The 21,024-nt window shown below is 36.2% G+C and overlaps 1 protein-coding gene across 2 annotated transcripts; it reads left to right on the top strand.

The window, feature by feature from the left end:
• The first annotated feature begins 12,854 nt into the window (after positions 1-12,854).
• LOC109791782 (protein FAR-RED IMPAIRED RESPONSE 1) lies at positions 12,855-19,592 on the top strand. Of its 2 annotated transcripts, none has more exons than XM_020351129.3 (3): positions 12,855-13,171; positions 15,817-16,260; positions 19,008-19,592. In XM_020351129.3, exons 2-3 carry the CDS (start codon positions 15,823-15,825, stop codon positions 19,239-19,241), a joined length of 672 nt encoding a protein of 223 aa, XP_020206718.1. In that variant the 5' UTR covers positions 12,855-13,171; positions 15,817-15,822; the 3' UTR covers positions 19,242-19,592. The 2 variants fall into 2 exon arrangements, with proteins under 2 accessions (XP_020206718.1, XP_020206717.1); XM_020351128.3 differs by having other exon boundaries at positions 12,861-13,171; positions 15,839-16,260.
• The last annotated feature ends 1,432 nt before the right edge of the window (positions 19,593-21,024 follow it).

Raw genomic sequence — 21,024 nt, 5'->3', positions numbered from 1 at the left:
TTCTGTCGTATTGATCTTGATTGGCCTCTTCTGTTAGGCGGATTATCTTGACGTTCGGTGTTTAGCTGAATACCGAATTCCGCTTGGGGAATGGTTATTGATCTTTTCAGATTTTCTCTTTTTGAAGGAGTGCCTCTGAGTAGGCGAATGGGGATTGAGGATCTTATGTATCCCAGAGTATTATTTAGAAAGCCTCTTCAGGCTTAGCTTCACTCGTCGCTCGAGTTGGAAAGCTACCTTCCACTGAGGAAGTCTAAGTCCTTTGACTCGGATATTTTGTTTGGATGATCATGCTTCCATTGGGGAATCTTGCTGATCTTGCTCTGATAGCTTTCACTGGGAATTCGGCCCAAGAGTGCAAGCTGAGATGTCTCTGGGGAGTATTATTTCGGCAAGCCTCTCCAGGCTCAGTTATTTTGTACGATTGTTGGATTTTCTGAATTTTTGCCTTTTTTGTCGATTTTTCGGCTTTTTCTGTTGGCTGCTGTCATACACAAGAAATTTTTCCTATTTTTCTATTTTATACGACTGCCTCATGATAAGGTCTTTGAATGTGCAACTAATGTGTGTGTGATGCACAAAATGCAAGTTTAATCATTTTGTTAATGTTTTTAGAAAAATGAATGGTTCTCCCTATCCTCCTCTTCTTGGAGGAATTTCTGTCGTCGACGTGAGGGAGGTGGCGTATTTATAGAAAAAATTAGGTCAGTACGGCCCATACTGAATTCAGTACGACTGTACTGATCTTACTGTTGATGTACAAAAGAATGGGCCAATACGGGTCGTATTGAATTCAATACGCCCGTATTGGTGTGGACGTTATGGCCAATACGGCCGTATTCATTTCAGTACGCCCGTATTGAGTTGAAAATTTGTTCATAACCCTAATTTTAGTACGGGCATACTGAACATGGTACGGGCGCATTGTTTTTTCTGAAGTTCATTTTTTTTTTTCAATAAATAGAGAATAAGTGATCTTCCAGTACACCTATCATCTGTATGCATGTATGTGGTATGATGCACCTAATTCTATTTGATTTATTTTTCAAAAGAATTAACCGATGCGTTTCTTTGCTTGGATTTTTGCCATTCCTCTAGACAGGCTATGCGCTGCCGATTTCTGTAACCGAGGAATGATGCGTGTTATATCGAGATTGGTGTCATCAACCCAGTGATCCTTCCCTTCCTTTAGAAGACGTATCAACCCTCCTATTGACCACTATATCTCCATGTTTCCACTAGATTATTCTAAAATCGTTTGGGACAAGAGAAAAGAAAGGAAAGATATTTTTGTTCAAAAGTTTGTGTTTTAGAGGGGATTATTATTGTTTTGAAAACGGTTTTTGTAAGAATGGCTGGCCAAGGTAGGCTCATGTGTTTAGGCTTGTTTGATTAAACACTTATGAAGTTAAGAAAGTCTTGTTATTGACGTTGTGATTCGACAACTTAGATAGCTTCCCTTGAACCTTTCTTTTTGAATTCAGCTCATGGTACCATCATGGATTTCTTTTGCTTTTTGATTGTCCTTGTTTTTGCCTAAAACACCCCTTTGTGGCATCTCAGCGGACCTTTGTTTTTGTTCATTTTTGCAACCCTAATTTTTGCCTAGGTCACCCTTTTGTGGGATTCCTAGCGGGTTCTTTGCTCTTATTTTTGCGCAGCCCCCTTTTTCGGGTTTCCTGCCGAGCTTTTTTTTGTTTTTAGGATTTTGTCCTTAAAGGATTTCTTTTTTATCCATGATGGCACTTGTCGAGGCCAAGGAAAGGTGCTCCAAGTTGTCACACATACTTCCACATAAAAATGATGCGGGTTTATTGTTATTAAGACGATTTTAACCTCATTCATGCTTATTCAAACAGGGTTAAAAAATAATGTGGTCTAGAAATTTATTTCAAGCAAGAAAAGAAGCAATAAGAACTAATAAAGAACGATTTTATTATAATTCTAGCGGAAACATGTGCCCTATCGAGGCTCGGGGGTCGGGCTGTCCCCGAGGAGTGATCTCTAACAGTCATCAGGTCTATACATCCCTATCGGAAGAAGAAGAGCACTTGATGACGACGACCGGCCTTGACACTTGTGAACCGACCTTCCTAAAGATCTGGCTTAAAGAACGTCGAGAAGGATCTTGGTTCCTCTTCGTCCTTTGATCTTTATTAGGGTTGTATCCTAACCCTTGTTTCCCCGGATTATCCTTAATAATGGGTAGCTCGGGAATTCCTTGGGAATCCTTGCCAAGTCCTTGTCCAGGCAAGTATCCGTTCTTGGTGAGCATGTAGGCTACCTTCTTCATTTCTCGGGGAAATGTTTCGACATTGGCAATCTCCAATGCTTGGAAGGCGGTCTCTAGAGCTTCCTCTGTTGCATCCACGTAAGGTATGGCAGATGGCTTGCTGATGAGTATGTCATCTTCGGCTTGTACGGTCACCAGCTTGTCACCCACTATGAATTTGACTTTCTGGTGGAGCGTAGAGGGAACAGCTTTCGCATCATGAATCCAAGGTCGGCCGAGGAGACAGCTATACGCGGGAGTAATGTCCATCACTTGAAATTCGACATTAAAGATGGTGGGTCCAATTTGGATTGGAAGATTGATTTCTCCCACCACTTCTCTTTTAGAACCGTCGAAAGCTCGGACGATCATGTTGCTCGGGCGCATTTGGATTCCCTTGATTGCCACTTGATCAAACGTTCTTTTTGGCATCAAATTCAAGGAAGATCCATTATCCACCAAGACTTTAGCGATGTGATATTCCTTGCACTTTACAGAGATGTTCAAGGGCTTGTTGTGATTCGGTCCCCCAGCGGGGATTTCTTCATCGGTGAAAGTGAGGTGATCATTAGCCGTGATGTGACTAACAATCCCCTCAAACTTGTCTTGGGAGATAGTGTGCGACACATACGCCTCGTTCAAGACTTTCAACAGAGCTTGCCGGTGCGATTCGGAGCTTAGGATCAACGACAACAGAGTAATCTTTGCTGGCGTCCTATGAAGTTGATCCACGATGGAGTAGTCGCTCTGTCGGATATATTTTAACAGCTCGTCAGTCTCCTCCTCGGATTCTTTATTTTCCTCGGTTTTCCCTTTTTCTTTTTCCTTTCCTTTATTCTTGGGAGCTTTATCATGAGGATCTTCGGGAGTGTAGATCCTGACACTCCTAGTCATGCCCCCAAGTCCAGCGATGTTAGAGATATCGCTGTCGGCAGAAGAATGGATGTCGTATATCCATGGGACAGCTTTATTCGATTCGTAGGGGAAAGGTCTTGGAGCAGTGATCTTCAACGGTGTCGGACCTTCCCCTTTATTTGTCTTGATTACCAACAACGGAGTTGATGTGTGTTCGCTTGGCGCGGTTGTTGGCTTACACTTAATAACAAACGGCGTGCGATCCATTCTGAACATACGCATCGATTAATCCTTTCTTTTTATTAATGTTATTAATGAATTACTAGGAGAGATGTATGCAAATGAATGACTATGAAATGCAAAGGCAATTGAAAGATTTCATAGATCTCAAAAATTCGATTTATTAATCAAAGAAATTGTACAACTCATTATACAATGCTTCGAAGCAAATTTTTACAAAATGAGAAAAGCCGATAGAAACCCACAGGCGGGTTCATGTTTCTTCTCCATTCAACTTCGGCTTCCTCTACATGACGGGCCATTGCTTCGGCTTGCGTATGGACCGCTTGGCTCATATTATCACTAATCTTTTGAGCGTCCTTCGCCTTTTGAATATGGTAGTTGATCATGGCTTGCATCTCATTAAGCTCGTCTTCGGCTCGATCCTTCTCCTCTCGGAGCTTAGCCATATGTGCTAATCCTTCCCTTTCCTTCTTGCGAAAATCGGAAAGGCTTGCGGTTTGTTGTTGAGCAACTTCCCGCCATTGCTGTGCATCGGATCGAGTCAAGAGTAGATCATCTTGCATATCCTTGATCAACTGTGCCTGCCTTGTGTACTCGGCTTCAAGGCGTGCTATCTTTGCGTTGACATCTCGGAGTTGACTACTCGGTTCGACCTTTGGCATTTTGGATGCCCGAATAGCCTTCTCATTAAGGTTAGCACACTCGTCCTTGAGCCGCTCTATCTCATGGTCTTTTTTCTTGCACTGCCTTTGTAGACCGTCAATGGCGAAACTGGATTCTTCGCTTTTCTCCTCAAGAACTCTCATCTGAGCTCCCATGATTTCTAGCTTCTTGGTCAAGGCATCGACTTGTTCTTGCAGCAACCTCCTCGTAACTGCGGTTGCGCAAGAGGTGGATGGTTGGGGCACTCCCCTCTCGCTCCTCCAAGTCTCGTAGTCGGTGGAGACGGATACCCGAGGCTTTCCAAGCTCTCGATCTCCCTCGTAGATTGGTCTCTCCCACGCTCTAACGACAGCGTGCATGTCCCATTGATGCTCGGAATCAAAGGAGAAACACAATCCTCCAAGCTCCTCTTTAGTAGGAACAATCTGAGTCCTCATAAGTTGCCTCATAGCCAATCTAGGTGAATAAGCTATGCAACCTCTGAGGCCCATCAAAGGTACGCTTGGGTAACTGCCGCATCTCATCATTACGTTGCTCGGACGGAACAAAGGACAAACCCATGTGAAGTGCTCAATGCTCCACTGTTCCATATCTTCCTTCCATTCGGAAGCATAACGGCGGCATACGGGGATCTTCGAAAAGCTCCTCAATGGATCGGGGAAAGTCCCCATGTGACTAGAGGCGTAGAAGTGTGTGATGCTCCACACATATAACAAGGAGGTGCAGCATCGGATAATCTTCCCTTGCTTCTGCTGAGATATGTTGACAGAAAGCAAGGTGTCGGCAAGAATGGCAGGCACGGGACTCTTCATGTGCACGTCCCATGCGAAGAAAGCATCCATAGCGGCATGGTCCACTGTGTTAGCGTGAAAGGGGAATAGGACTGTCCCAAACACGGCTAACGCTAGAGTCTTGTTGAAAGCTAACCAATCTCCCTCACCAGCTAAGGAAGAAAGGTGATCCTCAATCATAGCGAGCTTCCAACCTTTGATACTGTCGTTCCCCACTAAGGTAGATGATCGTGATGGTAGTTTGACTTGAGTAGCGACCCTCTCCACGGCCACATAATTACCATGAAAAACATAGACTCCTGCTGATTTGGGCCATCGCAGCATGAGCTCGTACTCCTCGAGAGTAGGAACTAAGTCAAACTGGGGGAACTCGAAGCAATGCAGATCGAGACTCCAAAAGTGAACCAATGCTCTCAGAAAGGCCAGATCCACACATATCTTCATCAAATCGAGGACTCGTCCATATGATTTCTCGAACTCAACACGAGCCTCATGTGGCATCAAAGAACAGAGGTGGTCCAACCTCTCGGCACGGTATAACAAGAAGTCCACTTTCTTCAACTGCCCTTGCACTCCCCTAGATCCCTCCATGATCTTCGATAAGAATGCATGATATGAGATGATGGCGTTGAATATGCATGCATTGTGTTTATTCAACTAAGCATTATCATGTTTTCAGGATGCTCCTAGAATGATGCATGATATTGCTTGGTTTGGATAAATAACTTTTTTTGGGTATTTTATTTTTTGTATTTTTTGGGTGAAAAGGGAAACTACCTACATGAATGTGATGAGGGTAGATGTTAACACCATGTAATGGAAGATTCTTATTCCTATTTATTCTTATTCTAAAAGGGGAATGTTGTATGTTTAAAGAATGCAATGTATGCTCAAACAATGTCACATAAACAATGCACAAACAATTCACTCATCCACGAACAGTCACGAGCGAATCATGAGGTAGGGGTATCCTGCAGACAAGTGCATATTCAAGGAGGTTCTAACTGTTCTCACCGGTCTAAGGCCCCCAAGGTGCCCCCATTATAGGGACCCAATCCCTTTCGTCGTAAATCGATGGAAAGCTCCAACGCACTGTCGGACTTGAGTTCATGGTTTTCACCTTGAGTGATGCTTTCCGAAAACGGTCTACGGGCACCTATAGACCCATTCGACAACCGGCCGTACTAGCATCCACTCCCTATGGCTTTCCACTCATGCCCCCGGGTATAGAGGGAACTGTTGTGTGCAAAGGTTTGTGTGCAGTTTATATTTCAAACAATTGCGAAAATTTAAACACCCAACAATTATTAAAGCCAATTAGGTAAAACATTTTATCATATAAGCGAGGGGTAATGAAGTAATTTTAAACTATCATTTTAGAAATAATCTATCACTAAATGGGACTGACTCTCGAGGCTTCCCCAGTGGAGTCGCCATCTGTCGCCACCCGCCGAAACGGACATTGGCATTCGCGACGATGGTCGGACTCTTTTTGGTTTTGAAAAATGATGGATTGTTAGAACGACTTATTCTCAAACTGAGACCTCATCGAACTAACAATTTTGTTAAATGATTCTCACCAACCCGTGTTAATCCCAAACGGGACCCTCCATGGATTAATGGTTTTCGCAAAAAGGGGGTTCTTGGAGTCGCCACCAATGTTTTACTCAAAACATTGGAAAAAGACATAAGGCAATTGATTTTCGCAAATCAACTTTGGCCATTACAACCAGAGTTGGGTAAGGGAGTCGATTACGTGTGGGGAAGGTGTTAGCACCCCACAACGCCCCTTTCGGGTTCCCTATGACGGATTATTTCATAAATAATAGCGTAAAATTACTAAACTACACCTATTTATTAGAACGATTATAAGTAAACTATCTACATGATGAAAGCTTTAAACGTGCAATGCAACAATCAAAAAGCGGTAAAAGAAAGGATTTGGAAAGAAACCTTCGAAGCGTGCTTTTATATATTTGAAAAGGAGTTAGGAGGCTTTTTGGCGCTTCTTCCCACTACACGTTCGCTCGCTCCTTTCCCTAAAAATAATATTTACTATGGAAATCAAAGAGATTTCCCTTCGACTTGTTCGAGTCTCAAGCTAAAGGCTCATGAACTCAAGAACTTAGTCGGATCAGCTCTCGGAGAGATTTCTAGGGCAGAGAATAGCTCAAAAACCCAAGAATACTCAGCCAGAGGGTGGAGAAATGCTCCAAATGTGTGGAAGGACGAGCCAATGACGTCCTATTTATAGGATTGAGGCGCAGTACGGCCTAAGGAGTCAATACGGCCCGTACTGAGTTTTTGAACTACAGTACGGCCGTACTGAAGTTCAAAAACTTCAGTACGGCCGTATTGATTTCATTATGGCCGTATTGTAGTTCAAATGGCTCAGTACGGCCGTACTGAACCTCTAGGAGGGTGTATTGAGCTCCAATCCTCACACACCCTTATTCTAAGCTACTCTAAGACTTCTAGACCTACAAAGAATCATCCTAGGGTCTTCCAGGAGTCCTTCCGGCTGACTTTCCTTCGGTCTTCGAGAGTCTTTGAGTCTTATTTCCGACCCGGACAATTTTAGGGGTCTACACCTCTTGAAAAGGATTTGTCCTCAAATCATGAGGATCCATGGAATAAGAATCATCACCTACATGCATACCATACCATGTGTAAGAGGTGAAATGTGAAGAAAATGGACTGTGGATCCTAAGAAGAATCCTTCCATCTATCCCAACAAAGAAAACTAAACTTTTGAAATTAAAATCCCTACAAGTGGAAATAGGATCCTCTTCTAAGCATAACCTAGAAGGAAATCCTAAAAAATTTTGAAACATATTGTTTGGTAGATAAAAAGATAATGTCTTGTGAAATAATGAAAACTTATATAAACTATTTTTGTCTTGTAGGGAAGGGTGCAAATTAAGTTCAAATAAAAATGAACTTCCCATAAGATCAAAAATAGAATATGAAATATAACAAGATGTATCTATCAAACAATATATTCCAAAATTTGGGTGCTTTATTAGAACAACTATGGTAGAAGGAGTCCTAAAGAGAGGAAGGTTATCTTCCTTGGGCACCTCCAAGGAAGTAGCACAAGAAGTAGAACTAAGTGTAGTCCACTCCTTCTTCACTACATCTTGAAGTTGAGATTCATTTTTCTTTAAAATATTTTGTTCTAAAATCTCTACTTCATGACTAGTGGTAGTATAAGGGTAAGAGTTAAGGTCTTTATGTATGAAGAGAGTATTTTGCAAATGGTTTTGAATGATAGAACAACTTTCTTCACTCACAAGTCCTTTAGAGGATATATTTTCCTCCTTACTCTTCCCTAAGAGAAATGCCTTTTTTCTTTCTTTTTCTCTTGTTTTTCTCAATTTTTCTTTTGCTAAAAGTTTTTCTTCCTTTTGTTTAAGAATGAGAATTTCTTCCTCCAAAATTGCAAGTTGTGCTTCTCTTTCAAGTTTTTCTTTTTCTCTTTTTAACACTTCTTGCTTTGTCCAAGGTGTTAGTGGCTTAAGCTCTTGAGTAGATTGCGAAAAATGTTTTGAAGAGCTTGATTCACTAATACCTAAGGAATGTTTTCTCATGATTAAACAAAAAGAGTTTTATATGCTATGCAAAAGAAAATATTTTTTTGGTCTTTTCTAGGAACAAGACTAACACTTGGAAGTTTAAGTGTACAAATTGCACTATCAAGGGAGGTGAGCTACTAAGAGCCACTTAATAACCAAGCATTTTCAAGTGGAAATCACCAAACTTCCTTGTGGTATTCTCAATTCCACAAATTGTTTTCACAAATTTTTAATGATTGATGATTTTCACAAGTGTTTTTTATTACAACTAAACGTGAGCAATTTAAATTCTACACATGCTAGTCGAATTAATAAAGCAAAGTAAACAAACTAAGAACAAACAACTCAAAGGAAACAATATTAAGCAACTAGTCGGATTTTCCCTAAGTGGAAGCTTGAAACATATGAAGTTTCCAAGCCACTTCCACTAGTACTACACGTGAGTGACTATAAGGGATTAGATATACCTGACCAGCTTCTTAATACTCCCTCCAATCTATTACAAATTGATTGAATTTACAAGAAAAATGCAAGAAATTAAACTAATCCTAAAACAAAGTTGTGACGGTTTTGTGGCCACTTTAGTGACGGATTTTCAGCCACATTTTTCCATCACTTGTTTGAATACTTTAATCCACCTCCAACCTTGGTCCTTTGATGCTCCTTGAACCTGCACAGTGAACACAACAAATAGGTGAAAGAAGGTTGCTCACAAGATGAATGGATTGATCACTCTTGTGAAGGTAGTTTTAGGAGTTTTAGGTCACCAAATTTAGGTCAAATTTTAAGGTCCTTGTTTCAAAACTCCTTTCCTATCCTTGTTGAGTAATGTTTGGTTCTTTAGCAAGGATTTGATGCCACTTCCAGCACAGAATTTTATTCAAGGAAAACTTAGACAAGCAACAAAAGCACAATTTAGAAAGCTTATACCAAAATTGAAGAGTTAAGTGTTTATGACAAGACTCAAAGAAAGCCAAGAAATTAAAGCAAAAATTAAGACTCAAAACAAGCTAGCACTCAATTAGGAACATTCCTAGATAGGCACTAGAGTAGATTAACAAAACTAAAAAAATTTGGGAAGCAATTAGAAAAGTGAAAGCAAACTAGTAGACCAATTACTTTGTGAAATAAAGTGTATTTTCTTCTAATTGTTCTTCTCTACTTTTCTTGCTATAATTTTTTTTATATTTCTTTTTTTAATCCATTTGTTTTTCTGAATTCAAATTTCTTTTCCAGAGAAGACATTTGCCTTTTTGTTTCAAAAATTTCACAAATCCAATGTATAGAAACCGGATCTACTAGAATGATCAATTCAAGTGAAACTTGAAGAACTAGTGCACTATAATTTGAAACTTTGTTAGATTCTTTTGTTCTCTTTTTTTTTAACTATTTTGATTTTATATGCTCTGTATTTTCTCTGTTTTCTAGCAAAAAATCTTTTAAGAATTGAATCCAATACAAATAGTGCACTAGAAATAGAATAGTTCACTTAAAATTTCAAGACACAAATGAATGATTCAATATTTGATATGGAAAGTAAATTTGACAACTCAAGTACACAATGGAAACCTAACACTAAGAGTTCACCAATGATCTAATGATGAACATGAACTCAATTATGCAAATAGAAAAGCAAACAAGCAAGGCACATATGAATAGAAATGAATCTCGGCCAAATTCCAAAAGACTCAAAAATTTTGCAACAAGTGAACACACAAGTACATCTTAAATATTTTGACAATTTAAATGACTAACATGACTTGACAAAACCAAGATTCAAAAAAACAAGATCAAAACACATGCATACTCAAAAATTAGCCGAATCAAAACAATGAAATAAGAAGTGACTCAAACAAATTGAAAACCGGACAAGGTAGAATTCCTAGACTCAATGTGATTGCCGGATTTTCAAATACAATCACACCAATTGGATCTCTCAAAATTTTTGAACAAGAATTTAGATCCAAACAGCAAAACCAATAAGAGACATAGGAGAATACAAAGACACAAAAATATTCGGTGGAAAAGGATTACTTAGCTCAAGGAAGCAACCTTGCTCATGATACCACTTTATGGAGTATGGTTGAAGCGAGTGAAGTAGTCTTGCTCCTTTTGACCTTCTCCGAATGTGAAGACCTTTTCCTTGAGCTTGTCACGGTTCAAATGATGGAAGAAGATGATTGGAATGGTAGAAGAATCCCTAAGCTAAGGATGGAAGCATCCAAGCTAAAGATCCAAAGGAAAGCTCACTTTCAAGTTTAGGAATGGAGGTTTTCCTAGAACTTGGGAAAGGGAGATTTCGGTGACCTTTGAGAGAATTTGGGCTGAAGTAAAATTCATAAATTCTCATTCATCAAAAGTGAATACAAGTTATGAAGGATCATGCATATATAGGATCGGCTAGGGAAGCATTTGGTGCCAAGATTCAAACACCACATGTGGCGCCAAGATTTGAATTCAAATTTGAAATTTGAATTCAAATCTTTACTCCCATGTGCAAGTCCGTGAATCTAGGTGCCCTCATGCATCTTAATTTGATTTAGGAAGCATTTAGGGTTGATTTGGCTAAGCACATGTTCAGCCACAAGTGGCACCATCCATGTGATCCCAAATTCAACTTAAATGCCTTCTAAATTAAATCTAGTTTAGCCTAATGAACCTATTTAAGTAATCCTTCAATAATCCTAATCTAATGGCCTAAATATAATGGCCAAGCAAATACAATGGAAAGGAAAAATTACAAGAATTGAAATGAGCCCAATATTGGGTACCAAAAGCCCAAAGGCCCATGAAGCCCAAAACTAGGCCCAATAAGCCTATAGCCTAAAATGCTATCCTAGATGGTCCAAAATACAAGACCCAAAATAGATGAAACCTATATTAACATGATATATACAAGATGTAAGGAAAATAGCTAAAACCAAATATGGCCCATGAGAAGCTCATCTTGGGCCTTTCAAGCCCATCGGGCCCATTGGGCCTTGACTGGCCCAAATCTTCATGTCTAGCCCATTCCTCTTGGCTCTTTCAATGTGTCACCCCTTGCCTTCCTAGGCATGATTCCATCATCTAAATTCGTTGTTTCAAAACTTTGTTTATCATTCTATAAGTCTTGTAACTTTCCAGTAGACAAAACAAAAGAAAAGCTTATATTAGACTATCTTTACTTTAGCAAGTGACCTTCTTAAGTGTACTTAAGCTTAATATCCTCTCTATGAGTCTAAGAAGCCCAACCCAGAGTCTAGCTTATTAATATAGAGAGGAGGAAGGGTTAGGTCACATAAGTTAATTTAGAGATTTAGAGTTTCTGACGATCAAAGAAAACTTGCAGGGAGAACCTAAAGGAGAAACATTCGAAGGCATGAGATCACACTGTACGCACCGGAGATCATCGTTCGAGGTAAAAAGGGGAGTGAGATTAATTTTTCATGTGGGCATGTATAGTGACTATGGGTAGTAAGGCAATCCCTAGGCCTCTTTAGGTTTTTGTTGCATTGCATTTGGTGGATATATGTTTATTATTGATTGATTGTTATATGTATGACTATAAGCCTAAGTTATTACTATATGTGTTTAAGCATTATCTATATTTTTGTATGTGTTTATACTTGTGTGAGATATATTCTCACACTTCTATGTTATGTTGGTTTTCTTACTTAGGTTGAATGGGCAAATCATATAGATGAGTTGAGCTTGGGAGAGATAGATCTTAGGCTTCTTTTTTATTTTGATGAGACTACTTTGATTAGTATAATACCAAAGTTTAAAGGACTAATTTATTTTCCTTTTGTTCATGTTGCTTATAAGAACCATATTTTATTTTAAAGTTTCTTTTTATCATATTTTTAGTTTTGAATTTTCTTTGAGAAATTGTAAAGTCAAATTAAAAGCATATTTTATTTATTATATAAATATCTGAGTTTTATACATTGAACTAAGCCATGTAAAAATTATTTTACTTTTGTATATGAGTTTTTATTTATAATGTCATATCTTATTATAGTAATAAGAAGGTTAGCGGTAGAAGAATGTGACAAATTTCACAATTTAGTCATCAATTTTATAGATTTTATTATTTAGGTTTCATCTCAATTTTAGTTGATAAAAATAATAAAATGAGACAAAAATAAGATCTAAAATTATTTTTTTATATAAATATTCTTAAATATTAATTATAATATCATCAACTTAATGTAAAGTCATAACTAATATTATAATTTTAACGCTCAATCATATTTTATAATTTTAAATTTTATAAAATTAAAAGATCAAATTACCAAATTAAAAACTGAGAATAAAATTATAAATTAAATATCATTGAAGATTAAAAATGCTATTTCTTTGTTTTTTCATCTTGACCTTTCATAAAACGACTGGAAACTCTTGCATCTTGAAGAGCCTCGACCAAGGGAGAGTGATGAACATTGAACAAAGTCAAATCTGTGCACCCGACCAAACCAATACGAGACGGAGGACCAATTCACAAATTAACATAAATATACACCCATAATGTAAAAAAGTAAAATAAGGTGAACCAGAGGTGCAAAAATATGCGAGGGTTACTTGAGAAAACAAAAACACCAAAACCGTAAAACGGAACACCCAAAACCTCGTTCACTCTTCCAACAATACGCATACAATACAACAAGGAAGATCGTTCGTTCCCTTTTCGTAGTTATCCCGATTTCTTCAATTTCTTAAACAGCTCCAACCTATCGACAAAACGTGACACGGTGAAAAGATCTCAGTTTTGCACCCTCAGCAGTTTCACAGTAAGTTACGCCGTGTTTGTTTTATGCTTTTGTTTTTTTTCCCAGCACAGTCTTTCTTTCTGAAAAACACAAACAAGTACTTGTTCAGATCTTACTTTTGCACCTTCTGCACTTTACCAACCATGTCCATGTGTGTGATAGAGAGTTTTATGCAAGTTTTCTTATTTCTTTGTCAAAATGATTTTTCTCGCACTCTCTTGAGATCTTAGAATTGGGTTTTGGAAAAGAATTGGGTTTGTAAAGAACATGAGATTGTGGTATGTCTTATAATAGAAGCAGAGTGTGAGTGCATCTTAGAAGATGATGGGGTATGAGTGTGGCGGGCTATGGATTTTAAGCTCAAATGGTCAATACTTGAACAAAATGACTATGGGGCTTGTGGAATTTGGTAATTGGTGAAAATACCAGACTAGAAGGTGAAATGTGGAAGATTTTGAAGAATTATGTGTTGGATAGAGCCAATCCAAGCAATTTAATGATTAAGTTGGACTTGGTTATTGTATGAAGTTGAGTTTAGGGTTTTTGGTCATTTCCTTTTCTAGTGGAATTTTATAATAGATAAGCAGAGTGATTGAACAGCTTAGCTCCATTGATGCCTTTTCCTTTGCTTTAGATTTTTCTTTTTCTGTAATGGAAGACCCCTTATCCTCCAATTTTATTGTATTTTCTTAGCTTTTTCTATTGAATCTGTTCTTTTATAAAAATATGTAAAATAAAATATCTCCTCGACATCAATTTTTCTTGTTCCATAGCTATTCTTTTGGGTCTTTTCTCAAAATACAAGACTGTAACTATGGACTTTTGTTCTTGTTACAATCAAGTATAGATTTAAACTCATAATGTATATTGAATTCAGTTTATCAGGTCAAATTTCAGCCTTGGCCTGCATGAACACAGTTGTAACTGTTTTCTCAACTTTATTGAATTAAGTGATTATCTATAAGTGATGTTTTCTGGGATAACCATGTCATATTTTTTCAAGAAAGAGTATTGACACAAGTATACTTTGAAGATTTCTAAGTTCATCCACCTTACTATGACATGTATCATTTCAATGTCAACTCCATGAAGGTGCAAACATAGAGTGATCTGTGCCCTTATCATTTATTCATTTCGAATTGAATAAATCCACATGCATGAAAAGTATAAAATATGTTTCTAATTAAAAATACCTGTTTGATTTCCCATAATTTGGTTGGTATGAATCGACAAAAGTGAGTAATGTGTTTTTTTGGTATATGGTTATAAGACTTTCAAAATATCTTGGTATTTTGCTGGGCATATTGGTCCATAATCAATTATGGCTTTAAATGTTTCATATAATAGTATCCTTTATGTATGAGCATTGGCATGAAAAGAATCATAACATAAGTAGGTTGAAAGAGAAGAAATTTGTCATTCCCTTCCAATTCATAGCTGTCAATCATAACTGATATGGCAAATACAGGGTTTCTAATCTATAGATTCTTAGTTGAAGGAATGTAGACAGGTTTGTGATCTTGTCTAACCTTGATGTGACCCCATAACTGCCCATTATAGTAACACTGGTTCAGCTGGATGTCAGCCCAGGGCTTAGCCGGCAGCATTTATGTTGGAATAATTTGCTCAGTGACTAGTTAATATTTAATAATACAATCAACTCCTTATTTTTCAGATCTGAGGCAGAAGTACCAATAGAATGAAAAGCTCATAAGCTGAAGCATATCAAGAAAAATTTCCCAAAAGTTTTGAAGAAAAAAAAATGAAAAACACAAGCATCAAATTGTAATCATTGTCTGCTTAGATAACATAAACTAATAAAGACAACTTCTATGAAATTGCCAAAAAAAAAAAAATGAACCTTGAATCACAAAAAGAAGAACAAAGAAATGAAAGAAAAATAAGATGCAGTGGAACCAAATTTTCATGGTGCATGGTATCACTCTGATATTATCTTATTAGAATACATGTTTCAGTTCTGAAAGAAGAGAGAATTGGGAAAAAGTAAAACTGAAAATAGGATTGTTAGTGAAAAACGTTAAGTACAAATGGATTACAAAAGGCCTATGTACAGGCAACAAACTATACTAACAAACTCCTAGCTAATCATGTCTCTAATACGATTATGATACAGTAGTTTTAGTCATTTAATCTTGCCATGGTACAATTGTTATCTTGTGCTTGTTTGGTTGTACTTATTTATAGAAATAATCATTTTCCATTTTTATATCTTTTCCATCTTCTTGAGGGAGCTTCTGAAAAACAATGCTATTATTTCCCCCCAAATAATCCCAATTCCCAGCCAAAAACATGGCTATATAATACACTAGTCGTATTATATATGAACATACATGACTCAGTTCATTTTACTGTTTCACCCTTCCTTCCATTTCTCATTTGCTTTGGTCCTTCAGAGCAAGCTGTCTCTCAGGTTCTGTTGCCTGTGGTCTAGCTGAAAGTAAATTTCTCAAAAGTCTGGAGACACCAGTAAACTCAATAAACATGAAATATATCTACTTTGAGGCTCATTCTCTATTTTTCTCTAAACTTGTTGGACACGCTTTGAGGGAATTGATAATGCATTGACTAATTCAAAAGCACTGAACATTTATATATCAAATACCATGGATATTTGAAATTATTTATCTTAATGACACAATGAGCAGACTTTTATGGATTTTGTGATAGTGGATTCGGACAAGGGAAATGAAGCAGAACATAGCTGTCTAGAAGAGAGTACAAGTATATTTGAAGGAGTTGACGTTCAAGAGCCATATGTGGGCTTGGAATTTGATTCTGAAGAAGATGCTAGGAAATTTTATGTTGAATATGCTAGACGGGTAGGATTTGTTGTACGCATAATGCAACGACGACGTTCTGGAATAGATGGGAGGACTCTTGCTCGCCGGCTTGGATGTAACAAACAAGGATTCTCACCAAATAACAAGGGAACATTGGGACCAGAGAAAAAGCCAAGACCTAGTGCGCGAGAAGGTTGCAAGGCAACAATTTTGGTGAAGTTGGAAAAATCAGGAAAATGGGTTGTCTCAAGATTTATAAAGGATCACAACCATCCCCTAATTGCCACAGCTAATGGGTTCAGCACAGCGGTGAGGTTTCTGCTTGTTTAAATAATTCTGCATTATTCGTTGTTCATTAGGTGTAAACTTATTTCATACAATTTGTAAGTGATAATAGTCTCTTTCTCTCTTTTTTTTTTATAAAACATTTTGGGATCTGCTTTGTTGTTGAATCTGTGAATTGTGCATATATGACCCCAGGTTTTAACTGACGATAAAATTAATTGCTGAATATAAGCATTTCAGTTTATTTTGTTAATATCTGTCATAACCTGAGCAGATGTTTTGAAGAATTTCTAAAGTCTATAAATGTTATTATGTTACAAACTACTTAATGATAGTATGAGATAAAGAAGAATAACTTTAGGAGTATTTTTTTCTTGGTGTCTTTTATTCATAAGAATCATAACTAATTCTGATTTTAAATTGCATAATAGGGGTGGAATATATATGAAATTTTCATTAATAGTCAGATTTAGGTAATATTTAGGGTTTAGGGTTCTTTCTAATGTATTTTTTCCTAATCCCATCCAAGATAGGATTAGGAATGAATGTATTAGAGAAAGATCAGGTAGCATCTACTTTAGAAAAAATGGTAGAATGTCGAATAAGTAGTTTGGGCATGTGTGAAGAACACTTGTAAAAACACTATAAAGGAAGGTAGAGCAGATGCTAGATAGAGGCTAGTGCTATCACTAGAGGGAGAGGGAGACTCAAACTATAGGCAAAATCATTAAGATTTAGATTTTAGAGGCTACTGTTTTGCCTACAAACTTGATTTATTTTAGAAAACTATGCATCATTTGATCCATAAATTTATAGCCTACCCCACCTAATGGGAAAAAGCTTGGTTGTTGTAATCAAATATAGGGAATGGTATTATGTTAGTTGCCCGTTCTTCCAAAATCTAACGTAGTTTGTGCCACTTGAAAAGGAAACTATGTTTCAATACCAAATTTTTTAATTAATAATTTTAGATGTCATGCTTGATTCTGAGGCTTTCAATTGAAATCAAGATTGATATGACAGTGAGAGAATAAGAGATTAACCCGTGTTCTATTTTTGGGTAAGAAAAATACACTTGGTGCCCTACCTGAAGCCCTGTGGTGTGACCCCACAAGGAATTTTCACAAAGATCAGTGGTGGAAATTGATAGAATTAGAACCCATTTAGAGAATGAATGCCCTATTGATCAGCTTGCACATCAGCAGAATAGGCCAACTGTTTGGAGAGTCTATGTCAGGAAGAAAGAATAAAAGGAAGCAAGGATGGAATGATGAGGTGGCAGAGAGAAAGTGATGTTATTGTCCCGAGTGGAATATGGTTATAGGAAGGTTTGGAGTGAGAGGGAGGATATGATTCTGAGAATCATTTTCTGTCAAGCAGAGAATTCTCTTTTCTCTGTAGGAGTTGAGCTCTGTGGGCATTAGAGTTATTCTCCCTTCTGCATTTACTATCTTTTTCAGCAATAAAACAGTTTTTTACCTTCATTGATCTTTCCATTGACCTGCTATTATACGATTTTGAGTTTTGATTCCTAATAGAAATCTTACCAATGATATGCTTCCTCCTAACAATTTAAGCTTTTAAGTTGGATTGGATCTTGATATGGTCATAGCCGCCTCCTTGACCAAATGATTAGACATTCAATTTTGGTTGCACTTATTCTTGACTGTTACCAATTGATTCCCCTGGGAAATGAGCAACGAGGTTGTTGTTCTTGAACTATAGTGCTATCTTACCTTTACACCCTTCTATAGTATTTGTCTTTTTTTGCTTCTCCAGATCATACTTGAGTATTGTTTCCCTCTCCTCTCTCTAGAAATTCAGTTAGTTGTGTGTAACATCATTCACCATGAAGTTTTTCATTACTGGAATACTTGGTGGTGGGTAAATTATGCACTTGTGTAACTTATAATTGTCTGGATTGAACATTAATACTACCTATGGATACTATAAAACATACTCATTTGTAACAGAGGTCTGTTATCTATCATATTTGTTGGATTTTTCTGGTACATAATACATATCTTGGAGGACAGGATGCGCAGTTAGTGTTCATATTTGTTCTTGGTGTTACATGTGCAAGTAGTCAGAGATTGTTTGCCTTTCTTGTGAACAAACAATAATAACAAAAGTAAATTACGCTAACACCCCTTGAATTTTGTGGGATTGCAGATAGCCCCTTACTCTTTTAATGTTTACATCAACATCTCTTATAGGAGGGCATGGTGAAATGTTTTTCAAACAATTGTCTAAGGGGTGTCAATGCAATATATTTCAAACAATGAAAGTTAGTGTAGGAGTAGAAAAAGGAGGGGAGTTATATGTAATCTTATGAAGCTTCAGGGTGTATCAATGCAATTTACTCTAACAACAATGAAAGGTAAATAATCAAATAAGGAAGTTCGCGAAACCAATTTGTATCTCTACTCTAAATCCCTTATATCAAATGCCAAGAATTGGATAATTCAATTGGGAAGTAACGGATGTAGTTATGGTGTTATAGGTGGATTTTGATGCTTTATTGCATTACGTTAGATGCGAAGTACATACAGTTATCAAAAATCTCCATGTATATGGGTGGAAATAAAGCTAAGCATGTGAACTCGACTTTTTGGTCTCTCTGGAATTAATGCTTGTAAAGAGAAACTTTTTTGTGACTTCCTTTTTATTTTTTGGTTTCTTTTTTGATATTATCTTCCATGTTCTATTCCAATTTTACTAGATCTTTGCATCAATACCGTTTCAAAAGATATCTTTTCCTCTGCTTGTAGGGTGATAAAGATAAGAAAATTGCAGAACTTACTATGGAGTTAGAGCGCCAAGATCAACTGTGTGCTGCATATCGAGAAAAACTGCTCAGCTTCATAAGCAATGTTGAGGAGGAAACAGTGGAACTGTCCACAAAAATTCAACTCATTATTGAAAATATAAGGACAGCTGAGTCAGAAATGAAAAAATGTTCCCAGAACAGAAAGCCTTGGTGCTTAACCCGAGTGTATAAATGAATGAATATAGTAAATAATACCTATAGTACTCCTTTACACATTGGAATCTGTTCTTTGCACCTCCCTTTTCCTTCTCAAGAGGACAGGGAAAGGTGTGTGGTACCTAAAAGTACCATACAACTGTTGAGTTATGCAGGGATTATGTTGAGAGAATGAAACCGTAAGGCACCAAACTTTTGTAGAAGGAATGGAGTACTAGCTACCTACTTATCACTAAATCCTTAAAAAAAAAAAAGAAAAAAACAAGAAAAGGTTCATGACTTTACAACTTTAGTGTAGTGACTGTATTTGTAAGATAACAATTTCTTTCGTTTTAGGTTTCTTGAATCAAGAGCTTCAGTTTTTGGGTCTTGTGGGACTTGCTACTCAAAATACAATGAACTTCTCTACCTTTACTCCCAAAACTATAAAACTATAAAAGTTGTGTCATTCAATCCGAACACAAATAAGTGATATTCTATAAATTAGTTTTTGAATAAGTTAATTTTAGTTTATAATAAATAAAAAATTCCAAAATTATTATGAGAAGTTTTTCGAAACAGACTCGTATTGCAATATAATACAACGGCAATTCCTTTTATTTTTCCCTTACCATTTTTGTTAAAGTTTCAGGTAGTTAGTTGAGATTTTGCTGACGTGGCAAATAGTTGGTTTATTAGTTGTAATGCCTAACAGAATAATTGAATCTGGATCGAATTATAAATAACACTAGATATAAACCCAAGTGTCCAGTGATATGTGGGAGCTTACACAATTATTTTAGTTTTATGAGAGGATTTATTCAAACTCTAATAAATTGTATTTAACTAAAACATAATAAAATAATTATGAGAATTAATTCACCTATATATTGTATTATAATTATAATAATATATTTCTTACATTTAATAAAATGATATATTATAGATATACAATTTCCATATTATTTATTTTTAACCTAATATAATAATAATAATAATAATTATTATTATTATTATTATTATTATTTTATTATTATTTTAATTTTAATTTATTATTGTTAGTTATATAATAATAAATTTAGTATAATTATATAAATTTTAGTATTGATATTTTATTATTGTTTATGTAAAATAATGGTGTTACAATCTTATTATATTTTTTTACAACTAATTTTATTTCATTATCACTATTTTTTTAATATAAATGGATTATATTGTTGTTTAGAGAAGAAAAATAAAATAACAACAGATAATAAAACGTCATTTCTAAATAAAAAAATTGGTAATGAAAAAAAAATTAAAATGAGGTAGTTTGTTATTGTCGTCACAATTTTGAATAATATTTTCTTTTCAAAATATATTCATTTAATTTCTCGAAACGATTATGCTCTTATTCATCACACTTTTCATCTCCATTAGCCAGTTATATTAATATATCTATCTATCTATTTCTCTCTATATATATATATTAACAATTTCTTTCAATTAGTTCTAAACTTTTAATGAAGGTTTGGCTGATAAGCTATATTTATATGAAAAACAAAATGAACACGTATATTGTTATTTAGGCTATGATTGACTTTCTTTTTAAAGCTACTTCAATTAAAATTTAATAAAAGTTTAGCGTGTGTATTTGATAAAAGTATTTTATAAGGAAGTTGAAAACTAATAAGTTAATTGAAATTTTATACGTTAGTTGATTGAATTAAGAATATTTTGTGAGCTTAACTGAAAAAAACTAGTTAGTGGGGATTCACGTAATATTTAGGATCTCGTCATCAGTAAAGTTTTGACGAATAATAAAAAACATTCAAAAGATAGTT

Source organism: Cajanus cajan, chromosome 4, assembly GCF_000230855.2.
Source record: "Cajanus cajan strain Asha chromosome 4, NIPB_CcT2T_4, whole genome shotgun sequence".
Taxonomy (NCBI): domain Eukaryota; kingdom Viridiplantae; phylum Streptophyta; class Magnoliopsida; order Fabales; family Fabaceae; genus Cajanus; species Cajanus cajan.
The sequence above is the reverse complement of the archived record's forward strand: the minus strand, read 5'-3'. Positions and strand labels throughout refer to the sequence as shown.

Excerpts from the sequence above, each read along its gene's own strand:
- LOC109791782 (XM_020351129.3), top strand. The coding sequence starts at position 15,823 with ATGGATTTTGTGATAGTGGATTCGGACAAGGGAAATGAAGCAGAACAT. Across the intron at positions 16,261-19,007 it reads CTAATGGGTTCAGCACAGCG|GGTGATAAAGATAAGAAAAT; the intron begins GTGAGGTTTCTG and ends CTCTGCTTGTAG.